General features: G+C 37.9%; 1 protein-coding gene across 3 annotated transcripts in view; it reads right to left on the bottom strand.

Annotated features, from left to right (window-relative positions):
• Positions 1 to 568: 568 nt before the first annotated feature.
• Positions 569 to 17,961, bottom strand: part of LOC131232577 (glutamate dehydrogenase 1, mitochondrial) — a 37,961-nt gene continuing 20,568 nt past the window's right edge. For all 3 annotated transcript variants that reach the window (XM_058228893.1, XM_058228892.1, XM_058228891.1), the window contains 8 exons: positions 15,791 to 15,904; positions 11,540 to 11,761; positions 11,363 to 11,437; positions 4,973 to 5,089; positions 3,944 to 4,194; positions 2,145 to 2,220; positions 1,597 to 1,683; positions 569 to 1,046 (listed from right to left, as the gene is read on the bottom strand). In XM_058228893.1, coding sequence (XP_058084876.1) covers positions 861 to 1,046; positions 1,597 to 1,683; positions 2,145 to 2,220; positions 3,944 to 4,194; positions 4,973 to 5,089; positions 11,363 to 11,437; positions 11,540 to 11,761; positions 15,791 to 15,904 — 1,128 coding nt within the window. In that variant the 3' untranslated portion in view covers positions 569 to 860. The remainder of the gene's footprint in view (positions 1,047 to 1,596; positions 1,684 to 2,144; positions 2,221 to 3,943; positions 4,195 to 4,972; positions 5,090 to 11,362; positions 11,438 to 11,539; positions 11,762 to 15,790; positions 15,905 to 17,961) is intronic.

The following is a 17,961-nucleotide window of genomic DNA, read 5'->3' as shown; positions in this document are numbered from 1 at the left end:
AGCAAGTGTCCACCTCTGCTGCACAAGATTTCGTGATCTTGTGGGCATGGGCTAATAAATAGGTGGAGTAGGCCACATTCCGATGATGCGAAAGGGGTAAAGGACCGGCATAAACAACAATAGAAAAATGTTATAAAAATAAAGATATGAAAACCACAATTCTATCAGAACCACGCTGGCATAAACACCATTGTTTTCAGATTCTCTCACCTCGACACTAAAGGTTCACCTCTCTGACAGTAAAATATTATCTATTCAGCAGTGATCAACAAATCAATGGTTAAGAAAGTAGATACAGCAATTGAACATTCATGATGAAACACATCATATCAGCATGGGCTCTACATGTACCTTTTGAAACCCTAAATGTACCATACAAAAATTGGCATGAGCATTGTATGGCACCTCTAGGGGTAAAAGCACCAACTGAAACCATATCAGGTCCGGAAGTAGCTGGGTATCATAAGTTTAGACGTGTGGGCAAACTGGCTCTTTTTGTTGGAACCAAATGTTCAAATCATGTCTCAACCACATTAGCATTCATACCACAAAGAATGTTCCGCTCAGGTTGATTGAATTGTTAAAATTCATTTTAATAAAGAGGAAATGACAAAAGAGAATGACATAGTCGTTGTCAAGTCTGTTACAAGTGAGCCCATGCCAACGAAATGGCAACTGATTATTTTCACTTCGTTTGACTAATAATTGCAGTCCAATTAGATATATAATAAAATTACAAGAAGCACAAATAAAGGTGAAGAAGCATCTTGTGTTCTGATAGAACTCAGGAAAATTATTTTGCTGAAAGATACCCAAAGAAGAAGAAGACAAGTCTGTCTTCATAATCATCATCGATTGTGTCAGGCTTCCCAACCTCTAAGGACAGTTGCTCGTGCGACTCGGTTCACTCCAAGGGTGAATGCTCCCATGCGGAGATCACAGTTGTGGGTCTTGCACATCTCCTTCACGTCTTTGAAGCCTTTGGTCATGTACCTTTTCAGCTCACTGTTCACCTTCTCTTCATCCCACATGAAGCCTTGAATATTCTACAAAGCATAAAAGAGATGAAGAAAAAAACTAAATATTGCAGATGGGTATTGAAATTGATTGAATGCTGGTAATACTTCATTAGATGCTGATATTGGAATAAAAATGCTAGTAATAGTTCATTAGATGCTGATATTGGAATTAAAAATGCTAGTAATAGTTCATTAGATGCTGATATTGGAATTAAAATTTGCAAGTTTTTTTTTTTTGAAGAGCTATATGCAAGGTATTCCAAAACGGTTATGTAATAGCCATATCAGCTGTTACAGAAAAATTGACTTATAATGGCCCATATAGTAATGGTAATGCTAGTGGCCGTTACAGCCACCGTTACTGTTATGGAATACCTTGATTTGCGGGAGTTTGATTTTTGTGCAAAATATGGACTCTTATAAGGTCATAAGGAACAGCCAAATGGGGAATGAGTGCGAAGAATCAAATCAACCATATGAATAAACAGTTAAAAGGCCGATATAAATTTTCAAAAAAAAAAAAAAACTCTGCTTAGTTGACAAGATATCTTGCATTGACAGAAATGAGAATCCATACCTGAACCCACTCAAAGTAACTCACGGTTACTCCCCCTGAATTTGCATATATGTCAGGAAGTATGATAACACCTTTTTTTGATAAGATCTGTAAGTACAAAATAAGATTATTTATAAAAAAAAAAAAAACACTATAGCCTCCCAGAGGATGCTGGTCCACATGATCCCAGTACTCCACAGGGTGGGGACCAGGGCTGGCCCAAGGCTTGTCCAGCGCTGGCCCAGTAGGTTTAGGACTCACGCATGATTTGAACCAAAAGTCCACCACAAGCTAGAATCATGTGGAACAAGTCCAGCCTATTGAAGGAAAAGGAGGTCCCGGTGCAGTCCAGTATGACCCATTTAGTGTATACAGGCCAAGCTTGCAACCAGTTCAAACTTGGCTATGGAATCAGACCAGTCCAACCCTGGGCCTCAAGGATCAGACCTTATCCGGCCATATGAAAGCTAGGTCTGGGTCAAGAAGGCCACCCATGTCTCAGATCATTTGAGAGGACTAAGTTACTTTTTATCATATTCAAAAGTCTCTAAAACTTGGGAAGTGCTCACCTCATCAGCCTCTGGATCAGTCGGATGATTTGCAGCCTCGATAATGAACTTGGCCTTAATGTCACTTGCATTTTCCCTTCGACAGATGAAAAAAAGGTTTGGTTAAGACAGAAAATCAAGGCTATCTTGAGGCATTTGCGTATAATTCCAGAAAGGATTATTTTGAGAATTTGCAAACATGAACTTCCAAATCATTATTTTCCCTAGGATTTTTTATCTGAACAGATTTTTTTTTTTTTTTTTTCATTAATATGGTAAGATTTTATTCAAGAAACAAAAAGATGCAATATCAACAAAGAAAGTGGATGATTGGATAAAAGATAGAAGGTGCCTCTATTAGCCTCCTGGGAAATACCAGAGATGTTTATGTAAGAATTTTTTTTTTTTTTTTTTCCCTGCATGTGTAAGGAAGATGTGGCTTTGATTTTGTTAGAATATATTAGCATAATATCTGTTAGATATGATAGATATGTACACAGCTGTATACATAGCTGTAGACAGCTATCCTTTGTGTATAAATACAGTTTACATAACATGGTACCAGAGATGTAAATTTTATTTATACACAAAGGATACCTATCTGCAGCTGTGTATCTACCTCCAAGATATTATCTGTCATACCTAACAGATGCCAATCTACTCTCAACAGATTTCATTCACAAGAAACAGTGAACTGCTAAGGTTCCCCGTAAGTTCCAGCCAGCCATGAAGACTACTTGAAACCCCTTAAACCCATCAAAGTGGCCCCAATGATCCTGGCATCCTAAGTTGGCTTTTTGTTTTGTTTTTTTGTTTTTGTTTTTGTTTTTTTTTTTTTAGGCATTAACCAATCCTCTAAAAAGTCATTGAGATACCTAGAATTCCTTCAAAAGGTAAGCACACCCCAGTAGAAGATGCTTCATTGAAGAAGCCAAAATTCCATTCAAAATAATTTTATTCTCAAAGATGCACTCCCATTAATATGCTTGTCTTGTATTGAAAAAGAAAATGCTAGTATTGGCCCTATTACATAACCATACTATCATCAGATGCGAAGACAGTGCATGTTAGTTGCAGTCAAACTGAGAAACTGTGATCAGTTTTCAAAAATTGGCAGAGGCACGGCAGTGGGAGAGTATGCTGGTTGCTCTCTCTCTCTCTCTCTCTCTCTATATATATATATATATATATATATATATATAGGGAAAAGGTACTATGCGCTCGACCTCACGATAAGCTCCCGTGAGGTCGAGCTGTGTGGGCCCCACCGTGATGCGTGTCGACCATCAACACCGTGCATTTGATGGGTCACCTCTAAATTATGGGATATCCCAAAAATCAGCCGTATACGTAACTCAGGTGGGCCATACCATCTAAAATCATGTGAAGACATGCCAAAAACATATAAAAGCACTTGGTGAGGCCCACCTGAGTTTTGAATGCTGCTGAAACTTGGTCTGAACCCTCATCCAAGTGGGACACACATAATGGATAGGCTGGATTTGCAAACCACATCTCGGTGGGCCCAAAAAATGATTATGAATGTTTTAATGGTGCACGGCCCCTCCCCACTTCTGTATGTGGTGTGGCCCAAAAAAGTCACAGATTGACTTGATTTTTGAGACCTAGGCCCACGATGGAATGGTGCATCTGACTGATGGGGTAGATGTTCGAAACGCATCACGGTGGGGCCCACACAGCTCGACCTCATGGGACGGTCCCATCAGCTCGAGCGCATAGTACCTTTTCCCATATATATATATATATATATATATGTGTGTGTGTGTGTGTGTGTGTGTGGATTCAGTTAGAAAAAGGACCTGTTGATAACACCCCCAAGGGCTGCTGGAATGAGAACATCACAGTCTTCGACCAACAATGACTTGGGATCAACTGTGTTTCCACCATCAAATCCTTTTATTCCACGATTCTCCAAAGAATGCTTGAGGAGCCTTGGTATATCAAGACCTTTGCTGTTCTTCACAGCACCTGTGATGTCACTGACTGCTACAATTTTCCCACCTTTTTCATGGATGAGTTGCGCAGCCCAAGAACCCACATTTCCAAACCCCTGAATTTTTGGAGGAAACAAGATACTTGCATCAATATATGAAAATCAGACACATAAATAAGTCAATGTTTGTTTTCTTGTTGGTTTTTATTTAAAGTTCTTCATTTTCTCATTTCTCTCTTAAATACCCCAATGATATACATTGTGGACTATCACCCCCAAGTTAGAAGACTCACAACCCATTCACTCATCCGTAAGATAAAAATGTTTCAAGTTTGTTTATGATAACTTCTCATAAAGCACAAGTGTAAGAAACTCCATATAGTGGGAACCATCTGCCAAGGCCTTACCAAAAATAGATTCAACATGATCTTGATTGAAAAACATTTAAAACTTTCCAAAAAGGACTGAAGTTACATTTCTTTATAGAAGCTGGAGGACTAAAGAATTGAAAAGTGGTTCATCTCATATACCCCGCCTTTGTGTGATTTGTGGGTACATGCTTAAATGGTCTTTGTACACAAGCTACAGAAATTGCTCTTCTTTACTAGCTAAAGGGCCTATTAATGTGAAGGGACAGGATAAGAAAGCAAGGAAATAAAAAGAGCTGGTTATGGAATGGGTGATCAAAGCAAGGATTATTGTGGCTGATCAGTTTCCAATATCTGGATAGAGTTGTAATCGTAGTGTTTTGTCTATTTTTTTTTTCCCTTTTGGTTGGTTGTATTCTTTAGGCTTTCGCCTTTTACAATAAACTTGTCATTGTTAAATAAAAAAAAAAGAAATTAATTTTAAAAAAATAAAAAATAAAAAAGAAAAGAAAAAAAGAGGATATGACCTGTATAACAAACCGTTGGTCGGAGATGCTCTTTCCATACTCCGCAAGCAATGCCTCTGTTGCAAAGAGAACCCCCCTTCCAGTAGCTGCATCTCTACCAAGAGATCCACCAAGATCCTGAAGAAAACGGGGATTTTAGTACTGTCGCTCAAGCTACATTTACATTCAAGTGCTCAAACACTACCCAATCTGCTTATATTACTGAGAGCTCAAGAAAAATGGAAGTTCTAGCATAAACTTTGGTGATTAAATATATCAAGAAATCTAAAATGGGATGAGATCCTGCTTTGTACACTGCACGCATGGCGTCAAGGTGTGCCAAAACGGTTACGTATCAGCCAACCAAAACGGTTTCGTATCGGCCGATACGTAATGGTAACGGTAGGGGCCGATACGCGTTTCGGGGTCGTATCGGCCGTTATCGTTTTTTGTGCCCGTATCGGCCGATACGGGCCCGTTATGGGCGTAACGGCCGTTACGGCAAGCCTGTAACGGTAAAAAAACGGTAACTTTTTTTTTTTTTTTTTTTTTTTTTTTTTTTCCATTTTAAGCTCTGTTTTGCTTTTTTTTTTTTTTAACTTCTTGCTTCCAAACTGTTTCTCACTCATTCTACTGCTAATTTCGACCAACCTTGGTTGGGTATTTGAGAAAAAAACACATTATATTACGGATTTTGTTGAATCAAAGCTCGGTGGGCCATTTTTCAGAAATTCGTCAAAAATAGGTATTTATACTTTTTTTAATATGTTTTGTTGTTTTAATCATGTCATATGATATGTTAATCATAGTAGAACATGTTAATGTGCATTTTACAAATTTGGGGTTCCATTTAATATTTTTTTCTATTTACGCATGAATTTTGACCCTTTTTTTTTTTAAATTCGAAAAATCAATTTTTAATGGTTGTTTTGATGTTTTAATCATGCCATATGATGTGTTAATCATAGTAGAACATGTTAATGTGCATTTTACAGATTTGGGATGCCATTTTATATATATATTTTTTTATTTTTTTCTATTTACGCATGAACTTTGGCCCTTTTTTTTTAAAATTCGAAAAATCAATTTTTAATGGTTGTGTTGTTGTTTTAATCATGCCATATGATGTGTTAATTATAGTCGAACATGTTAATGTGCATTTTACAGATTTGGGGTGCCATTTAATATTTTTTTCTATTTACACATGAATTTTGACTTTTTTTTTTAAATTCAAAAAATCAATTTTTAATGGTTGTTTTGCTGTTTTAATCATGTCATATGATGTGTTAATCATAGTAGAACATGTTAATGTGTATTTTACAGATTTGGGTTGCCATTTTATATATATTTTATATTTTTTTCTATTTACGCATGAATTTTGGCCATTTTTTTTAAAATTCGAAAAATCAATTTTTAATAGTTGTTTTGTTGTTTTAATCATGTCATATGATGTGTTAATCATAGTAGAACATGTTAATGTGCATTTTACAGATTTGGAGTGCCATTTTATATTTTTTAATATTTTTTTCTATTTACGCATGAATTTTGGCCTTTTTTTTTTTTAAATTCGAAAAATCAATTTTTAATGGTTGTTATGCTGTTTTAATCATGCCATATGATGTGTTAATCATAGTAGAACATGTTAATGTGCATTTTACAGATTTGGGGTGCCATTTTATAATTTTTTTATATATATTTTTTATTTACGCATTAATTATGACCCTTTTTTTAAAATTCGACAAATAATTTTTTAATGATTGTTTTGTTGTTTTAATCATGCCATGTGATGTGTTAATCATAGTAGAACATATTAATGTGCATTTTACAGATTTGGGGTGCCATTTTATATTTTTTTAATATTTTTGTCTATTTATGCATTAATTTTGGCCATTTTTTTTTAAATTCAAAAAATCATTTTTTAATGAATAGTTTGCTGATTTAATCATAGAATTTGATGTTTTAATTATAGTAGAACATGTTAATGTGCATTTTACATATTTGTGGTGTCATTTTATAATTTTTTTCTATTTTCGAATTAGTGACTTTATGTTTTTATTTGTTTATATTGGACAGGTTTTGCCTTGGAGCTTCTTAGGGTTTAGCTAGAACATAAAATCATCTTTATTAACATAGGTCATACACTCATACTCATATCTAATTATCTAATATCTACCTAAACCTAAAGAAATGTCTGAGTCTGGCCAACAACAAGTGAGGATATTGGATGGCAACATTGTGAGAGGGTTGGTGGTACTAGGCACCAAATGAAGTGCAAGTATTGTGATAGACTAGTGACTGGTGGAATTACCCGTCTCAAACAACATTTGGCACATCGAAAGGGTCAAGTTGCGCCATGTAGTAGAGTACCGAAAGAGATAATGCTTTTAATGCAAGCTAGTCTAGATGAGTCGAAGGGAAAACGTGCTGCTGTACAAAAGAAGAAAGATGATATTTTGAATGCAGCTCGACAGGAGGTGTTTGGTCCTGAATATATGGGCATTCGTGATGAAGATATTATTGATTTTGACGAAGATTCAGATCGAGAATTTACTATAGCTAGGAGAGAGAGTGTGCGTCTAGCTCGTGAAGAGGAAGAACGTCGCCGCATGTTTGGCACACATGGGTCAGTGTATGATACAGGGGGGGGGGGGGGGGGGGGGTTATAACGTATGTTTGGGAGCCGACGACAGATATCTTCACGTGATGCCCCTATACGTTTGGATGAAGAAGTAAATGAGCCAAGGAGACCCTCTATTGATCCAATCCTGTTTAGGAAAGAATCAACCAAACAAAAGAAGATAAAACAAATGTGGAGTAGAACTTCCGTTGAGAAATTAGGTAGAGCAGCAGCAAAGTTATTTATACAACACACCTCCTAACGCAACCAATTCTCCATATTGGCAGGTGATAATTAATGCAGCAGCAGAAGCAGGTGAAGGAATAAAAGCTCCCATGGCTAAGGAGATTAGGGGAAAATTGACAGATGCAGAGTATGCGGACGTGAAAGCATACGTGACTACCTTTAAACCTATATGGCAAGCCAGAGGATGCATGATCATGTGTGATGGTTGGATTGGCCCAACCAGACGCAGCATGATCAACTTCATGGTGTACTGCCACTTAGGAATTATATACCACAAGTCAATTGATGCCTCAGAGGCAACAAAAAATTCTACTTATATTAATGGACTAATGGATAAAGTTGTGGACGAGATTGGAGAGGAGAATATAGTGCAGATTGTGACAGATAATGAAGTAACATATAAGCTTGCAGGACATATGTTGATGGATAAGAGAAAACATCTTTTTTGGTCACCATGTGCTGCCCATTGTATTAATCTTATATAGGAAGATATTGGGAAGAAGAAGAATGTTAAGGAAATGGTCGAAAGGGCAAGGGAAGTGACGACGTTTATTTACAACCATAATCAAGTAGTCGCAATAATGAGAAAGTTCACGAAAGGACGAGAGTTATTGAGGCCTGCGGCGACTAGATTCGCAACAAACTTTATAGCATTAGAGAGTTTATTCCAGCATAGGGGAGAGTTGAGTAAGATATTCGCTTCCCGAGAATGACTCAACACAAAACATGGGAAGAAGACATCAGGGACACCGGTCGAAGTTGCGAACACCATACGGGACAACAAATATTGGAAGAAGGTCAAGGCAATCCTAAAGGTGATGGAGCCACTAATGAGGGTACTCCGTCTTGTTGAAACCGATGAAGCACCTACCATGGGCTTCCTATATGATGCCATGGATAAGGCAAAGTTGCAATTCAACGTGATTGTAGAAGTTGGGAGACTTATTGGAAGATGATCGACAGAAGATGGACAAAACAACTCCATCACGATCTTCATGCAGTAGGTTACTACCTAAATCCTAGGTATAGATATGCCCAATCATTTGTTGCGGATGATGAAGTTCGTGTTGGGCTAAAAAAATGTGATAAAGAGATTAGAGCCTGACTTAGATCTGCAAATAAAGGCGTTGAATGAATTAGATACATTTGGAAATCGCCTTGGTAGCTTTGGAGATGCTCTTGCACAGCATGCAATATCTAAGTTGCAACCGGCCTAATGGTGGATTAATTTCGGAGAGAGTACGAAGGTTCTCCAAAAATTTGCAGTAAAAGTTTTGAGCCAGACAACATCTTCCTCTAGCTGCGAAAGGAATTGGAATTGTTTTGTGCTCATTCATTCAAAGAATAGGAATAGATTGCAGACTAGAACATTAGATAGACTTGTCTTCATGCACTACAATATAAAACTAAGAATGCGACGACATTATAGGAGCATTACAGCTGTTGATGACGGAGACTACTGTCCAATAAACTTGGACAATATTTATGATGAGGATGACCTACTTCTACCTTGGTTGAAAACAAGGGAAAAGTAAATTGAAGAGGATAGTGAAGAATTGAAAATTGATGACCCAGAAATACGCAGAGCGCAACAAGAAAGTCGTGCAGATGTATTGGACCCAGTAAGAGGGGCAGCGTTTATGCCACGTACGGATACGGCTCGAGATCAACAAAAGAGTACGAGCAGTGGTAGCGTAACCGTGTCGGATGATGATGATGACCCCCATGCACCTGGTGCTGGCACTTCTGGTGTTGCTCAGCACCCTATACAACCATCTACAAATCACGATGTCGATGAACATCGACGAGGTAGTACACAAGGTCGGACTTATAAGTGTACCGAGTCACGATACGGCCAGCAGGAGGTGGGTACATCTAGTGGTGCACCGGGTCCGGGAGGTCCGGAACATCAGCAGACTCATGGTCTTGGTTATTATGATGGATATTCTTATGGTCAATTGGATTATGATGGTTATACTGAGCCTGTTCCATCACATTCATGTTGGAGTAGCCCTCCCGATCAATATCCATATGATTATAGATATCCAGATCCAAATCCAAGTTACTCATCACAGCAGACGCACTCTCAATCTCAAGATTCTCAACAGCCTGAGTATGTGCACCAGTATGGTTATTCGACGGGCACTGGTGGATATCCTTATTCCGGATCAGAGTCATTGTCTAGTCAGGATCAGTCATCCTCTGGTTTCGTTGATCTAGTATTTCCTTCTGGCACTGGATATTATGGATATGCGGCACCTACACCTATTGGACAGCCTTAGCCTGATGGTGACGATGACGATGATGTGGAGGTCGAGCAACCACAAAAAAACAGATTTTCATTTTAGTGGTGACTTGTGATTGTGAGTATATATTTGTATTAAGGTAAGTATTTGCAGCAGACAGCTCACAGGCCACAGTAGTATTATTGCAAGAAGTCATGCACACACTTGACACTGTCGAACTTGTATTTAAAATAGCTCCCCTGACAACCAATCAAGTAATCCTTAATCAAGTTGTACGAGAGTATACTGTATATCAGACATTACTAATTTTATTTTATTTTAATATTCTTGACTTGAGGATGACAGGTCATAGACAGGAATCACAGTCACGTGCACAGGTATGTTCGAGAAATTCCTCAAAAATAATTGCAAACACCTAATGTAAGATATTTTCATATTATATTCATTCTAATATATCTATCATTGATAGTAGATAGTTAGAAAATTAAATATATGAATTTTGTAGTCAAATTCAGGTTATCTAGTTCATAAATTCATTAGACAGTCTGATACAACTTCTCACCAAAGAGTGGACCGTTACACCACCATAAACATGTTCCAATTTATAAATGAATGCATATTTGGAATGCTTAGAATATTTCGGATTTAATCCATATTTTTTCAAATTTTTTTGGCAAAAGAAAATTTTGCACCGTTACGGGCCATTATGCCCCCGTATCCGTATCGGTTTTGGAGGGCACCGTTACGCCAACCGATACCGATACGGGACACCTTGCATGGCGTATGTATGATGATTCAAACCATAAAAAAATGCTGTACAAAAATAACTAAAATCCAGTTGGTAATTTTTCTGTCATTCTAATGATTGTCCAATTATTGCGCTCTTGGTCTATGATCTGTTTAAGAAGCACAGTGATGAATGAGTGGTTGGGATCATCATCCACAATATCACTTGTATAATTGTATATGGTAACTAGGTGGACTGGAGAATACTTCCAAGTTTTGTTTCAAGCATTAGCAGGATAATCATCAAAATGTAATTTTTGCAAACAAATTAATAATCAGTGTTAATAAGATTTACATCCTTTTGTAAGTGAAAGTTTCAATTGACTGTATGCAAATGTAGTAATCAAAAGGAAATGGAAAAAATAAAATAAAATAAAAACTCTATAAACACAACACATGCAAATACACATCAGCATCAGTCATCAGAAGGGTTATATAAAAAATAAATGCAATAAAAACCAATTACTTAAAAGAGGAATTTTCAAATGGAAAAAGGCCTCCAGTTATGAGACTTACAACAGGTTTTCCAGTCACTACTGCAGGTGAGTATCCATGGAATTTTGAGTATTCATCCAAAATCCAAGCCATTGTCTGTTTATTATTCAACAAATAGAATCCAACATCAAAGAAAGTCGGAGATGAACTAAATTTGCACTAACTTGTACAGAAAGATATTGTTTTTCAGCAACCAACCTGTGGATTCGTTCCCATATCAGGAGCTGGGACGTCCATGTGAATTCCAATTAGATCATGTATCTTCTGTGTGAAAACTCTGGTTAATCGTTCCAGCTCCGAGATGCTTAGTTCCCCTGGATTACAGCCTATTCCTCCCTTTGCCCCTCCATACGGAATATTTGCCACTGCTGTCTTCCATGTCATCAGTTGTGCCAGTGCATTCACCTCATCTGGGTCAACCTACATTGTCCACAGAATTCTTCCTTACTGAAATCCAACGTCTGGTTGATCCCTATGGTCTAAAACATATTTTCATTTTGAGAGAACCGAAAATATTTCTACTTTCTTTCCCTTAACTTATTGGGGACTCCTAACCTTTTGTCCACATGACAAACATGTACGAGATACAAAATCATGTAGGTTTTGGTTTTATGTGTGCCCTACAAAGCCGTTTTGACTTGATTGATTGTTTTGATGATTGGAACTTGGTCATTAGCGATCTTTATCGGTGAATGGAATAGGGTCATTAGGGACCCACTTTTCTACGTGCTTTATTATAAGATTGGAGACTTGGACAAATTAATGGGTTATAGTGATCTCCTAGGAATCTCTTATGTGCCTTGGGAAAAAAATGCAATGGACATAACGGCCTCGCTGGACCATTGGAGAGTTGATGTTCTATATCCTTCATTACTAAAAGTATCCATGACCATCCTCACGGGTCTGGGCAATCTATGATTTGTTTGGGTCATACTTTGTGATTCGAGAATGAGTTAGGATGGATTAATCTCCACCACCGGGCATTCAATTGTCAACGCCCTTCATACATGGTAGTGTGGATGGTCATCTATTCATAGGGATGTGGTTCGAGCCTTGATTGAATATTTTGTATTGGAAAGGATCGGATCATATCTCCTAACCAAGAGTATTCATCATACTCCGATAAGATTGACTCGATCATGCACCAACTTCAACTTTTCCTTAGATCTGATATTGCAAACGACTTTATGGGTCTTTATGTAGGGTTTTATACACCTTTTGATGGTACATTAGCAGCTAACACAGGTGTTATTGGGTTCTCATGTTAAGATTCAGTTGAGGCTTGATGTACTTCAAAAAGGAATCCAGTTGTTGCCCAAGACTATTTTTAGTGGCTGTATCTAACCCTTTTGATGCTCCATCAAGCTTAAATAGATTTAACATTATTAAATGTTTCAAAAGGTTTTATAACGGTTTTCAACATTGGATCTTTTGTTTCCACCATAGATTTGTTTTATCAGGTTGATGAAAATTTGATGATGTGATCATTTGATGTCTAATTTTGCATTGGTTTTTTAGAGCATAGATTGGTTGCCATAGAGTGGAAGGACAGGTTTATTTTTGGGTGTATGGATTAAATAGGATGACGAACTTTTGATGTTGTAAGGTATACATGGAGTGGTGAAGCACCAAAACATGTGTTACTATGAAACCCTAGACCTACTATATATATATCCTATTCCCAAGTAAAATAGGACCAACCCAAAAACGTCACCACCTCTCTCCCTTTTTTTATGGACGTCCACACTAAGAAGAGAGAGAGAGAGAGAGAGAGAGAGAGAGAGAGAGAGAGAGAGTCCCATCTCTCATCCAAAGGGTATCAAATCGGTTACGTATCAGCCGTAACGGCCGATATGTAACAGTAACAGCCGAGTCTGTTACGTGATACGAGGGTCGAAACAGTCAACCCCCAGTTTTTTGCTCGAATTGGCAGTTATGAGGGCCATAACAGCCGTTAAGCCCCACAACGACTGTTGCTGGCCCATAACGGTTAGGGCGTAACGGTCATAAACGTCTAGTTTTTTTTTCTGGCTTTTTAAGTTGCATTTTTTTGACAATTTTCTCTTCCAAGTTCTTTCCTAGACTATTCTAATGCAAATTCCGACTACTCTTAGCTTGAATTTGAGAATCAAAATAAGTTATTTCAATGATTTTGTTGAATCGAAGCTCCGTGGGCCATTTTTCGAAAAATCTTCAAAAATAGGTATTTATACATTTTTATTTTTTGAATACATGTTGTTGTGGTTGAATATGACGCATTATTCAAATTAGAACAGATGAATGTACATTTTACAAATTATGCAACTGATTTTTATTTTTTTTAAAGACCTATTTTTGGTCAATTTTTAAAAATTAGCAGACACCTACACAGGTTTTGGTTCATGTGTAGCAAACACCTACACATGTGAGATATTTTGATATTAAATTTATTCTAATATATCTATCATTAGTATTAGATGGTTAAAAAATTAAATTTATGAGTTTTGCAGTCAATTCTAGGCTGTCGGGTTTCATAAATTCATCATACCACCCAATACAACTTTCTCACCAAAGAGTGGACCATTACACCACCATAAACACGTTCAAAATTATAAATGAATGCATATTTGAAATGTGTATAATTTTCAGGTTTTAATGGATATTTTTTGGGGATTTTTTTTGAACAAAATTTTTTTTGACCGTCATAGGGAGTGTATTGGCTGTTACGGGCGGGGCCGTAACGGCCCATAACCGTATCGGTAACGGTAGGCACCGTTACCGCAACAGTACACCTTGCTCTCATCCCTTACCTTCATCTGACTTTGGCTCATCTGATCGACGACCCTTCTCCAACTATTCTCTATAGCCCTGTAGTGTAGACAATTTGTGGGTTTGATCCTATTCTTTAATTAGGGATAGATCAAGGAGAGATTTTCTCAATCCATGAAGGAACGCCATTAATTCATCACATCAAAAATCTCACGGCATAAATGTATGATCTAGACTATTCAAATTAGGTTTTAGAAAATTTGTTAATATCTAGATGGGAATTGATCCTACATGATTAAAATAAGGTTTTTCAAAACTTTTACTTCCATCTCAAAAATCGCAATGGTAGACCCTACCTTGGATGGGCCATATGCCAAAATTTACACCAATTGGACAATTCTAACCCATGGTTTGGATATTTTTTAGGAAAAAGTGGCTGGTGGAAGGAACTTAGATTGGCTTCTTTCTTATAACCATCTATTATCTTTTCCTAGAAGTCCTCCAATGGAATGATTAGTATTGTCAGATCAATGTGATTTTTGGGTTATGGTCCACGCTCATCCAATGTGGAACCTACCTGATCATAGGTTCAGATTACGAACATGTCTGCCACATGAATGTAAAGCAACTTACTAGTAACTTGAGCGAAAGAAAGTGAGAAACACCAGTCTAACAATTTAATTTCAGATAAGAACAAAAGAATGACGCCTGATTTAAGAGCCCTGATAAGGGTATTCACTTGAAGTGGACCAAGAATCAGGTGGTGTCCACCCTGCACATTCCTTCACCAAATCATCACGCCGGTGTGCCCATCAAGTGGGTGAAAAAATAGATGGTTAAATAAATTGACCCACCGTCCACAGTCAACATATATGTATCATCCAATGAGCAGATCAGCCTAGCTTCTTGAACAGGGCATGTTCCCAGTGTGGTCCCACCTTATGAACAACCCAGGAGTTCTCATATGTGTGCGGCAAAGAGGACTATGAATCCTATGTGTGCAAATATCCTCTGCATTTCTCTTGATATAATCATGCTCTTTTTCTAATTCCTCTAACCTTGTAAGCGAATTGAGCAAATGTCTGTTATATGATCACAAATCAGAGTATGTGATATTTTCAGCATGGTCATGAAGCAAGTTACTTATTCGTGCACACTTAAGTGCAAGGCTGCCATACATTGTCATTGCTGTGCATTTGCCAAGTACCGTCCAATGCTCATGCTGAAAGGTTGTATTTCAGGTTTGCAGTGTGTTCAAGTAGGGTAAGCATGACCCACAGTTCAGTGATTTTGCATTTGATGTTTATGGCCCCATTGTGGATGGACCATGCACCAAAACTCCCCCAAGTTGAAAGAATCCTGACCCTTCAATAGATGGTTAACAAATAGATGGTTAAGAGAGAAATTACAACAGCAGTTCACATTCAACCATGAGAGAGGCCAAATATTTTAAAACCAGAATCCCTCCAATTTGGGAATGTTTTGCCAATCATATCAATCGTTTGGATCATTGAACCAGGACCCACTTGTACAAACTAAGAACCAGGATGGTGATGTAGGATCACTTGGCCTGAGATTAACAATTTGTCTACTACTAATCATGATCAAAACCAAATACATATTCAGACAACTATGATAATGCCACTAGAAATGACCAAACTACCTACCTTTTGGGTTTCAAACACCAAAAATATAACCAACCTCTGGGTGGTACCGAATGCCTCCCTTCATAGGGCCTCTTGCATTGTCATGCTGCACCCTGAACCCTACAAAGGATGCTAGAGTCCCGTCGTCCTTGGGAATTGTGCATTCAACCTGTAATTGAATTTGAAAGCAGCGAGTGAAGCAATAGAGAAAAAGCATATCCAAGGACACTGTTAGAAAATGCACCAAACTGCCTTGATTTCTCAACAATACACACCCCAAAAAAATTAACAGAGGAAGTCAGTAGAGAAACACTTTGAATAAAAACTTTTAATTTTTGGCTTCATGGCCATAACAATGTTCAAAATCTCTTTGGGAGGCCCGAAACTTGGCCTACTTCATTTGGCTAGGTAGGCTGAAGCTAGTTTGCAATGTCTGTTGTTGATGTCTTAAATCTGTCAATAATAGGGTCTGTCGATGCCATCGGAAAAATCTGGAAAATCCGTGTTGGTTGTTGGAACGTTCTAGTGTTGCTACTCAATGTCATCAAAGTAAGTTCGATGCAATCGACAGATCCTCGATGGGTTGTCGATGCCATCGAAGGTCCCATTGAAGATGTGCGCAGAATTGTGTGTGGAATTTGTTTCCTATCAGGTGTAATTGGGATTAGGGCATAGAAGAGGTGTTCTAGGGCTTTCTAAATCATTCCTAAGGGTTTCAAGGGCATAGATAGGGCTTGTGAAGTAGGTTTGAGGCTTGTTCGAATCGGTAAGACTCTTATCTCTTGTGATTTCTGCTTTCATAGTACATTACTCGTCGCTTTGTGTTGTGGTTTTTTCCCGCAAGGGTTTTTTTATGTAAAATTCAGACTGTTCTTGTTTGGACTTGATTGTGCGATTGCGTGTACTTTGCTTGATTCGTCTTTGGGTGTTTCTGCGGTTCCCCTATATGTGGTATCAAAGATAACGTTGGGAAACAAATCGAATGTGAAAGTAAGGTATCAGTGGCATCTAACCCGAAGTTCAATCTAGAAAAATACTCCAATAAAAAACAATTTTGAACTATGGAAAGTTAAGATAAACGGTATCCTAGTTCAACAAGGATTGGACGAAACTCTCCTTGAAAAGTGACCGGAATCTATGACAGAAGAAGAATGGAACAAGATGGATAAGAAAGATAGAACCCCTATCCAATTGTGCTTAACGGATGAAGTCCTCTATAATGTCATGAAAGAGAAAACTGCAGTAAGTACATGGGTGAAATTAGAAAATATCTATGCGAAGAAATCTTTTGAGAATTGTTTGTATTTGAAGCTACAGTTGTTCAATCTGAATACGGCAGATGGGGCTGACTTTGAGGCCCACACTAGTAACTTCAATAGGTTGATTTACATATTGTATGATGCGGAGGAAACAACGAAAGATGAAGATCAGGCATGTATACTACTGAACTCTCTTCCAACTTCGTATGAGTCATTCAAGGACTCTTTATGCACCGATAGAACGATAATTAGTGTTGAGACCATTATCTCAACCATTCAGTCGAAGGCAATGAGAAAGAAAAATGGTGATGTAGGTGCTTTTACAGATGTACTGGTTACGAGGAGGAGAAATTCAAAGTGGAACAATGGATCTTCACGATCGAGGTCCAAATCCAAGAGTAAGGGCAGAGGAAAGTTGAAGTGCTGGAATTGTGGCATGTTAGAGCACATGAAGAAAAATTGTCATAATCCTAAGTCGAGGAAGGAGAATTTAGATATTTCTTTTAGGGAAGCCAACACTACAGAATCTAGTGAGGAAATAAATGGTAGTAACATGCTGACTGTATTAAAATCTGGGTACTTTGACAAATAATGGATTTTGGATACAGGGGCTCCGTACCAATGACCCCTCATCTTCACTAGTTACAGTGAGTGTGATGGTGGTCACATGTTTATGGACAATGAAAATGCCTGTAAAGTGGTAGGTGTTAAATCTGTGCGCATCAAAATGTTTGATGGCATGGAGCGTATCTTGACCGAAGTGAGACACGGTCCTGATTTGAGAAAGAGTCGGATATTTCTGGGAGCACTCGAGGCACTAGGGTTCAAATTGATCGGGTTTGATTGTGTCCTTAAAGTTTCAAAGGGGGCATTCATAGTTATAAAGGCGCAAAGAAATAGAAACCTTTACAGGTTGATTGGGAGTACTTCATCGGGTGAAGCTGCAGAGTCTGTAGCGGATTCCACG

Source organism: Magnolia sinica, chromosome 18 (assembly GCF_029962835.1).
Source record: "Magnolia sinica isolate HGM2019 chromosome 18, MsV1, whole genome shotgun sequence".
NCBI lineage: Eukaryota > Viridiplantae > Streptophyta > Magnoliopsida > Magnoliales > Magnoliaceae > Magnolia > Magnolia sinica.
This window is presented reverse-complemented; position numbering and strand designations above follow the sequence as displayed.